Genomic DNA, 10,428 nt, shown 5'->3' on the forward strand with positions numbered 1-10,428 from the left:
TTGGCTTGAAGATCGTATACACTTAAATAGTCCTGACCTACGACATCATTAATGCTTCTACATATTAGGCTCGTTCATACGTTACTGAGTGTTTTGTAAATGGTGTATATTTACATGTATTTACATTAAAAAGAGGAATACCTTTTGGTTTGTTTACAAAATAACTTGTATAATAATTCATCGTAATTCTTACGGCATTAAACTGAAGACTTTAAAGTTTGTCCGATACATCTGCCACGTTTAGTAGAAATGCATATCAAAGTGAGTTCTTGTTACCGTTTTACACACTGAATTTAGATTCAGATACAGAGTTTCGGACTATACTAGAATTTGATGACTATCAGCAGCTGATGTTCATTTTCCACTTTCCCTCAATCATTTTCAATTACAATGTACAGCAATGTAGCACACGTTATACAGGTATATCATAACCTGTATAGTGTTTACACGTGTGTTCTTAAGATGCAAATCACAACAATAACAACCCCTCACTCAAGTTGCCGAGAAAAAGACAATATACCCTTCTAAAATAAACGATAGTCAAGTATATTCATAGACTTATCTAAACTATTATTGAAAACACACGCGTAGTTTAGAAGAGTAGTGGAAAGTAGGTCAACTTTCGTACGTGCACAAATAAAAATATGTCAACTTACCAAAATCTTTCTTGTTTAAGGATAACGGCTCTTTTTCTGATATTCCTTGATCTGTTTTCACTGCAATGACACAGATTTGGGTATAAGGCTTATAATGCACGTGCAAACATAAACAAATTAAGGGTCATTCTGTAACGTTTTAAACATTTCGTAACGACTTTTGACTGCGTTCTACCAAAGTCGCTTTGCAACATGTAGTTTCGAGCTTTAAACAAATTCGTAATCAAGCTTATAACTGTCTTTCTGTATTTTCAGACATCCAGGTCAGATGACGAATATACATTAACAGAGGACCAAAGACTAGGTATGTGTTCGATTGATTTACTTTTGTGTTTTCTGTCGTTATCGAACGCACCACCCGTAAGTAGTTGCAAGAGAATCAGGTCCGTGGCCAATAGGAGCAATGGGTTAGATGATGAAATAGATCGGCTATCCGATTTTTTTTTAGAGTTATTAGCATCCATCCTTTAAGCCCGCCCGACACGACTCGGCTTAACTAAATGGTGAAATTATGTAGTAATTCTTCATTGGCCTCGAGACTGACGGACGTCAGAGAGACATATTGCGTGTTGGAATCATTTATCCCTAAGATCTCTTTAGAATTCAGCTGTCACGTGATTTGTTTGAAGACATTTTAACTTTGTTAGCAACCAATTTACTTGTCTTCGACCAGACGACAAATTCAAATATGGATATATTACTCAGATGAGTGACTCAGTGACATTATGAAGTAAACAGGAAAAGTTTGTCGCCATCTTCACAATGTCAAGCTATGACGAATTTTGGACTTATACCTTGACTGCAATAGTCACCTTTCTTGTATCACGAGAGTTGATAAATGAACTGATTTGATTGGATTGTATGCTAGTGAATACAGCCAAGAGACCCCGACAGTCTGCGAACACAAAGCCATAATGAATACATCCTTTCTGTCAAAGGCTCTGATTGGCTGTATTCGCTCGCGTACAACCCAATCAAATCAAATTGTTACATTACGTGATACACAAGGAAGTAGAATAGAAAGTCTGAAAACTCCATTTCATTTCCTTTTATAAACAATTTTACAATTCAGAATTACGTGAAGCCTTTTCTTTATTTGAGAAGACTGGTAAAGGAAGAATCAACGTTAAAGATTTAGGGATGTTGTTACGGAGTTTGGGGTGGAATCCTTCAGAACAGGACATGGAAGAGGCGAAACGAGAACTGGAAGTAAACAGTAAGTATGGGTGGTGTCATAGGGGCGTGGCTTCGATCTGTTGAATCGCGAAGGTGAAATATCTTTTAAGACGGCTAAAGATGTGAAATAGATACACCAAATTACAAAATTCTATATCGACACTTGATTTAATGAGCACCATTTGTACTGTGAATATATTTTGTTATTGTACCAAATCACCAATATAAGTAATGTGGTCCCTCCGAACTGAACTCTGAGTTGACGGTGCTCTATAATTAGGTCACGTATCTATTTTAAGATCAGCAGTAATTAGGCCAGGCGTTCAATTCCAGCCAATCAATAAGAGATTATCCCCCTTTATAATATCCTCGCTCGTGATATTTGTATGAGTCGGAAAGAAGGTCCAGTATAGCACGTTTTGTAATAATGGTGCTATTTGTTTGTGCTAATTATACGACAAGGGGACGTCGCTCGATAGTTAAAACAAACACAGCCGTGATTTATTCTATCAGAGTCTATAGATGTACGAGTTCTTGAATTAGGCTAAACCCACACTCTGTCAGTAGGTGTCGCCATAATCTCATTGATTTCCGGTATTGGTATTGTTCAGTCAAGATTACGATTCCTTTAATTATGGACGACAAGATTGAAAAGGATCTCTCGTTTTTCATGATATCCTTCAACATCTAATTTGTAGAAGAGTTCATATATTCCATTAGACATTAAGGTGCCCCTACACCATAGAGATCACCAGTTGTATATGGCAGTGAATAATAAAAGTGGTCATGCATAAGTAACGAATGCAACTCGCATCACAATTTGCGTTGTAAAATTTTAATTTCTATTATTCGCAACCATATGCAATTATTGCTGATCGCTAAGACGTGAGAGCCACTTTAGGTAGCAAAAGGTGGTAATGCACGTGTAATTTTGAAAAATGGGGTCACACACCTTTATGTTATAGAACGCCATAGAGCTATTTACATGCCTGTGCATTTTTATTATAGAAAGAGGTCATATACCATTTGCTGATATAGAGCGTTATGTCGCCAGACGAGGTGGAATTTACTGGGATAACAATGATGAAGAAGATATTTTAAGTGCATTCCGAGCTTTAGATAGAAACGGTTGTGGAAAGATTAAGGTAGGCAGATTTTCTACGTTTCTTAATACAAGACTTCTCAAAAGCCAGTGGATTACTTTGCTAAGATTCAAAACAAGATTGACTTTAAACTGTGATTACATAGCAGGCGAGAATGAAGAAGTTGAAAGAAAGATTTGATGACGCATCAGGTAGTGATGAAGTAAACAGCAATAATTGATGACGTTGTATTTCAGGTAGCCGATTTTAAACATTTTATGATGACAATGGGAGAACAAATGTCTGTAGAAGAAGTGGAAGAGTTGGTAGAATGCACGGCCAAATCTGATCAAGATGTCATCGACTATAAAGATAAGATTTGAATTGTTTGACTTTTTGGAGGAGGGGAGGGGGGGGGGGGCGGGAATTCCACATCTGATTGGGCTCATTGTGCAACTCCTGTTACTTGTACCATTATATACGCTTAGGTCAGAATTTTCTAGGATAAGTAATAATATTTCGATATCATCTGAATTTGTCTTTGGTGCTCTATGGCCTTTTTTTCTCTCTTTTTACATCTAGTGAAAGCAGTTCAACACATTCCCACGTGAAAGGACACGTCACATCACTCTTGGTTACAGATTGGCTGACGTCATCACAGACACATGACGTCTCTTGGTTACCAGACTGGACAATTATTATTGAAGGTCAAAGGTCAACTCTCACAGCACGTACATCTTAATTACTGCACTGGATTCGTTTATTCCTTATTAGGAATTTTTTATTTGCACGGGAAGAATATCTGGATAGATTGTAATGTTATCTCAAATTTGATGCCTTAAATTTTAAATCTAAGGCCCGAGATTTCATTGGATGGAATGAGATATGACGTGATAAGGATTTGTTACGTCACAGAAATTTTTTTGAGGAGAGCACTATACATTTATTTTTTTTTTTAAACTTTTTTTCTTCTTCATGCATATTTTTACCGAGCAGCACATTGTCTTTTCTTTTTTTCATATTTTCACTTTTTTTCTATCAATTCGCCTTTTCAACATATCACTATATGTATATACTAGTTTTTCTTCGAACCTTCATATTCAAACCCCCATTTTCAAAATAATATTTTTTACATTTTTTGGGCTGTGATTAATTTAGGCCCTTTATTTATATTTTTCACGATGCACGTACTTTTCACATCTATGCACAGGACAATTACAAATTACATCTTATTCATTTACTACCCATACAACTTACTTTCAAAAGAGGACCAAAATACTCTTTTTTGACAGATAGGGAAAGGGGAGTCAATGTTATTGCAATATAACCCCGTGAGTTCGATATAGGCTAAAACCTAATATGCGCGTCCATGACCTAATTCTTACAGACAAATCGAAATAACACAATTCTCAATTTCTGTTTTTTTTTAAATATATCCATCAATATTGACACAATCGATCCCCCATTTCCAATCTATACAAATAAATGAGTTATAATCAATTTTTCACAACCTTTTATTAAGTCAGCACTTTTTCACCGGCACTTTTAAGATTTTACATGATCTCAATTTTCAAACTCAGAAACTTAGATGTATTGCCTACAATTCAAACAAGCTAAACAAGCAGAGAAATAAAGGGTATGCTGATGTCACTGCATGGTCCGTGTCTCTAGAATTGAAAGGTTATTACCTAGCTTGCTACATTAGTTAGATTTAGTTTAGGTTTTTAAAGATTAAGTTTTTATTGAAAACCACGAAAATTTCATATTCATTCCTTTTACAATTGTGATACGTTAGCTTGATATTTTCTTTTTTTATTTCATAAGAGTGATGCCATGCCATCAAACTTAGGATAATCCAGCAACATATTGATGCAAATTCGAGCTGATTGCATAATGCAAAAACATAATCGAACAGCCCACTTTGCACTTAAGGGGCCCTCACACTAGTTGGGTATGGTTGCGAATAAGAATTGCGCTCATAAGTTTCGAACGCAAATGTCATGCGACTAAGTTATGAGTTGCGTTAGGTACTCGTGAGCTCATTCATTATTCACAACCATATGCAACTGGTAATCTCTATAGTGTGAGGGCACCTTCAAGTGGAATATATAGTAATTGAAACCATTGAAGTCCGTCTTTATCTTGTCCTGTTAGAAGTTATTATTCAAACATGATATGTCTCTTTAAAACTGTTTCAAGAAGATCCTCTCTGGCATAAAAAGCTTACAGTTGAGAGCTACACGGAAATACGTTTCCGGAGCTGAATGCATAAGCTGAATATTAAATTTATATTAGTGCATCCGACCTGCCAACGAATATTGAAACGGCGTCAAAAGTCTGCAGTGTATATTGAAGTTCTAACAAGTATCCACCCAAACCTGATAAGATGTCTATTTGCCAATATAATTTAAGTTATTACGACATATATGAAAAAATAGTTTACTTGAAATCTACTTCATTATTCGCTTTTCTACACATAGTTTAAAGGGATCCCCTCCCTACGTCGGATATTACACATAGTTTAAAGGGATCCTCTCCCTACGGCGGATATTGCACATAGTTTAAAGGGATTTCCTCCTTAGTGCGGATATTTATTACTTCTACGACTTCTTTCCTAAGTGCTGATAATGTCAAGGCAACTGTGTCGGTGTCATGATAATAAAGCCATAGCAACGATTATAAAAAATAGATAAAACATTGCATTTAAAAATTTGTAGAATACTAGAGAAAAAGCTCGACCTGAAATTGAATACTTAATTCAGCTTGGCATCTCCTTTCCGATAAGAAATGTATCTATTATCGTGCTATGTTCTATTTTAATCTAAACACCTCGTTTTGTCAATTCTTTTTAACACATTTCATTATTTTATTTCTTTTGCTCAATTATAATTATCATTTTTATCGACTTATTTCATTATGTTATGATGTCATCTCAAGTGATATAGATAAACATAGTTTTCTTGCAGAGAGATAGAATTTTACATGTATTAGTTACACAAAATATTTGCTCTAGGTCTTGAGCTTGTAGGTAGCGTGGTGGTGTAAGATTCCATACCACGATCTTAAAGCAGCGTCAAATCTCCCCTTTCTCAGAGGGAACGGCGTTTCGTGGTGCATTATTAAAATAATGTAGCCTCAAAGCTTATCATAGGAGATGCTCTCAAATGTCCTAGTGCTTGCTTCACAAAGACTTAACTTATGTGACTATAGTATTTCTGTTATTTGATTGGTCAATCACTTAAATCGATTTTAAATTCAGCTTTATTAACCAACTTATTATTTAAGCTTTTTTATTTTTCTTATAATCTTTGTTATTTTGTGCAGTACGACCCCATCCATAACTCTCTCAATATGCACGTGCATTGAATCAAGATGACCTACTTAGTCTTTGAATGAAAACATTCATTTTGTCTGGCTTCTTTACATCTGTCTGTACACCAGCTCAAGTCGACAACATTGTTGTGAAAACAGCTACCTGAGTCTGGAATATAGGCAGAGCTTTCGGACTAGTCTATTTGAAACCTGATTAGTTTATGAATGAGTCTGTAATGACCTACTTACGAATCGGGAGTTATGGAAGGGGAATTAATTTTGTTTTTCCGAAAACGGCCGCTATATTAAGGTCAATTCATTTTCCCATTCCCCCTTTGTCATTCAAATTGTTATCAAAATATGATAAATCATCGAACTGCATTCCAATTCGTATCTGGAATTAAAACGTTTTAAAGGAATACAGTCTATTAATACAGCTTAGAATTTCCACTGGGTGATATTCTTTAATCGCAATTCAAGCAGATGTATTGGAATTGAAAAGTGATACAGATGGCTGAAATTTTATAAGCTGATAAAGCAAATATTTAAACGACTGTATACCTTTAAGATGTTCCAGAAATTACTGTTTCTGTGAAATGTACGTACCTCGTGTAATGTCCGATATGAGGACGACCCTTAATGTAGGTGTTATGTACTCTATAAGGGGCACCTGTTTCCTAATTCTTAATATTCTGGGTTGATTTTTATTCTGTGATCTACCTGAAAAGATGAGGAAAAATGAAATCAGCAAATTTAAATATATTCATATGCCTTATCTGATTTGTCCTGAGCTGATTTAATTATGAGCTTATTTAATTAAGCGATACATAAACGACAACAGTTTATTGAAAGAGACATGCAAAAATGTTTAACGAGCCTTTGGTACGCTGTACAAGAGATACTTAGAGTCAACTCTACTGCTTTGAAAGCAGAGGTCAATTGCTATGATACGTATTTAACCACTAAGGTCAAATGCTATGATGGGTATGATATAACGACCAAGGTCAGATGCTATATATGTAATTACTGTATTGCTTAATGTGCAATGGTATTAACTTAACCGATATCGAGGCCTATTATTTAAGAGAAATTATATTATACACAATTATTTCAAACATCATCATGTAAAGATTTGTTTCTGAATTTTATCCTTTTGAGGCCTTTTATTGAATTTATGATTCTTTGTTGAAAAAAATGATAATTTTTTAAAAATCTTAAATTATATTAATTTTCAACTTGTTGCACTTTGACTTTAAAACTTCTTCTTGTTATATTTAAATAAATTTATCCCAAAAAACTACATCGTCTATTTCAAATTTATTCATATAGAGGAATCGTGCATAATAAAGATCCCCAGCCAGTTGGAAAACGAAAAAGAGTAGGCTAATGTCGCTGTCCTTGCAAAATGTTCCTCATTCCATTACATTGCCCGTTCAATAACCCAATTAGATGCAAAACTGTAGAAGTCAAGCAACCTTTCATGCCAAAGGAGAGTTACTAGTCCGTATTGACGATTCCAATTGATTCCAGTCGCAGTGGAGCAAAGACGAAACCTCCCTACACCAGTCCCCCGATCCTTCTATCCCATTTATCCTAAGTAAACCTGTACCGAATTATGCTCGAAGCTTGGAATGGAAAAAGTCATTGTATTGTCTTACGCAGAGTAAAATTCTGATGATGCTGATTGGTGATTGGTCAAGGGGGAATAACTATACTTAACGTATTAATAATATTGATGTGGTCGGGAGGCATTTTTTCTTTCAATAGTTATATAGAGTTATATTTCTAATATATTGTTTGACCAATTCATTAAAATACTTCAGACAGAGTTAATATCTATGATCAAAAAATGAGGGTGGGACGGTAGGAGAGAGAGAGGGGGGAAGGGAGATATAAAGTTGACAATATGATTACAATTTTTTTTTATATTTTGACTTCCAATATCATATTGAACTTGTTTTGAACAGTGTCTTTCACGCGTCGCTCATATTTGATTCCATGTTTTGACTAAATCTTCAGATGCCATGGTTGACACGCGTCAGACTCTCGTCAAAATTGTGTCGCCTTTCGTCAAAGTTATGTCGCAACAATCGTTGTTTGAAAGATATCACCCTTCACATAATTATAGTGCATGTAGATGACCTTGGCTTTTACGTTAAAGGACAACGGTAAAAGTTTCGATCATACCGTCCGTTATTTGTTTCAAACGTTTGTGGAATTACGGCACTGTAATTAAGACAAATATGGGCAACGATGAAAAAAGAAAGAAATAGAGCCTCATAGACAATGTTGGATCGGAAGAACACATATGAATGTACAAGAAACAAGAAACAAGAAATTTGATAAAGACAAATCCATGATATAACTACCTACACCCTACCGCTTCCAGCTTATGCCCCTGCATTGGTGTACTCTTCAGATTACACCCTACCGCTCCCAGCTTACGCCCCTGCATTGGCGAAGGCCTACTCTTTACATACATAATTCATGATGTCTTTTGAATAGATTCTTGGAATATCTTAAGATTATCCCGTGAATCCCTTGGGTTTTAATGTATTGCTTTGAATATTCACGCCGCCTGAATGGAATTTCCCTGTATAAATATATTATCTTCAGTAAGAATGGTGAGACAATAACAAACGAAAGGAAGAATTATCTGGAAGGACAATAAACTAATAATAATTTGAGAATGACTGTAGGCCTATTGGGACAATCAGTGGTTGTTATTATTCACTGATTAAAGCCTCTGTTAATTATATCGGTCACTATCCAACGATTAAGCTGCTTCTCCTAAATATTTACAGATCGACCGGTCCCCCATTCCATCTAAGGCTTTGCACCAATGCGATAAGCAAACACAACAGTGTACAGTTTACAGATCGACTTGATCCAACTTTAGAGCGATGATTGTCGATAAAAGAGCTGAGATGACGTCATACGCTTGATTACGTTGAACAAAATATTGGTCGTCGTGGGTTTTAATCCCGGTCGGTTAGTGTGAAAGATTGGTGACTTAAATAAGGCAGCGCTCTCATCATTCTAGTCGACGCAGCTGAATTGGTATGCATAATCCGAGAAAGAGACTAAAAGGTTTGACCAAGAACCAGATAGTAGAAAGGATCTTCTTGAACTTCAGTTGTTATCCTTGTAAACACTGTTTCTGTCTTTCTTTCGTCATACAGTGGCGTTGACTAATGCCATAACACAGAAATTAGATTCAAACCGAGTTAAGTGTGTTCACTTAATAATTTATCGACCCCCTACTCTTAGATAACAAATTACAACGCCACAAATATGTATTAAATACCAACCATTTCACTTGGAGTTTTGCTTTGGTATACTCCTACTTGCTGTTTTCACAAGGCCTCGAACATGATGAAGTAAAAGAATTGGAAAGAGGTTTTATAGCTTTTGAAATTGATCCCTGTACACATTAACACGTCAAAAAAAAACTCTCTTAAATCGTAAAACCATAAAGTCGAACAAATATCAATTGAATTATTCAAATGGCAAATAGATAATAGAAATTAAGTCAACTTATCGATTTTTGGAAGTCAAAATGCTGGAAGAATTAGAGCATTTAAATTCGAATTATAACTACGAGTGATAATAATGTTATTTAAGTAGGCCATTTTAGCCACAGGGAGATGCTTTTTCAGCCACAGGGCTATGCTATTTTAGCCAAAGGGATATGCATTTTAGCCAAAGGGATCTCTTTTAGCCACAGCGATATGCTATTTCAGCCACTGGTCTCTGCTATTTTAGTCACAGGGCTACGCCATTCAAGCCACAGGGATAATATGCTATATATCTTAGCCACAGGGATATGCTATTTTAGCCACAGGGATAAATTATGTCCTAATATGTCGGTAAACCTGTGATAACTAGTAAGCACCCGCTGCACCTATCTGAGCTCATGGACTTAAATGGAATAGACTTTAATGGAGGTTTTTGTTGTTAACGTCTTACTGAGCTTCAAATATCTTCTATATACTTAGCCATAGAGATTTGATCAGAGCTACAAATTGATAGAACGATTTCCATGTTATTCTACTTGTTGAATGCAGTCATTATTTTCACGTTTTATCGCGATATGCCTACACAAACGACCATATCAAATAATAATGAACACAAAAGCCAAAAGTTTCCACTTGGCTTCTTTTCAATTGATTTGTCGATAAATTTGAAAATTAGACAACAAT

General features: G+C 35.5%; 1 protein-coding gene across 1 annotated transcript; it reads left to right on the forward strand.

The window, feature by feature from the left end:
* Nucleotides 1-249: 249 nt before the first annotated feature.
* Nucleotides 250-3,297, forward strand: LOTGIDRAFT_171463 (hypothetical protein; the record flags this gene model as incomplete). The annotated part of the gene is made up of 5 exons (XM_009047661.1): nucleotides 250-261; nucleotides 912-960; nucleotides 1,729-1,872; nucleotides 2,841-2,977; nucleotides 3,172-3,297. 5 exons carry the CDS (start codon nucleotides 250-252, stop codon nucleotides 3,295-3,297), a joined length of 468 nt encoding a protein of 155 aa, XP_009045909.1.
* Between the last annotated feature and the right edge of the window lie 7,131 nt (nucleotides 3,298-10,428).

Source organism: Lottia gigantea, assembly GCF_000327385.1.
Source record: "Lottia gigantea unplaced genomic scaffold LOTGIsca_115, whole genome shotgun sequence".
Taxonomy (NCBI): Eukaryota; Metazoa; Mollusca; class Gastropoda; family Lottiidae; genus Lottia; species Lottia gigantea.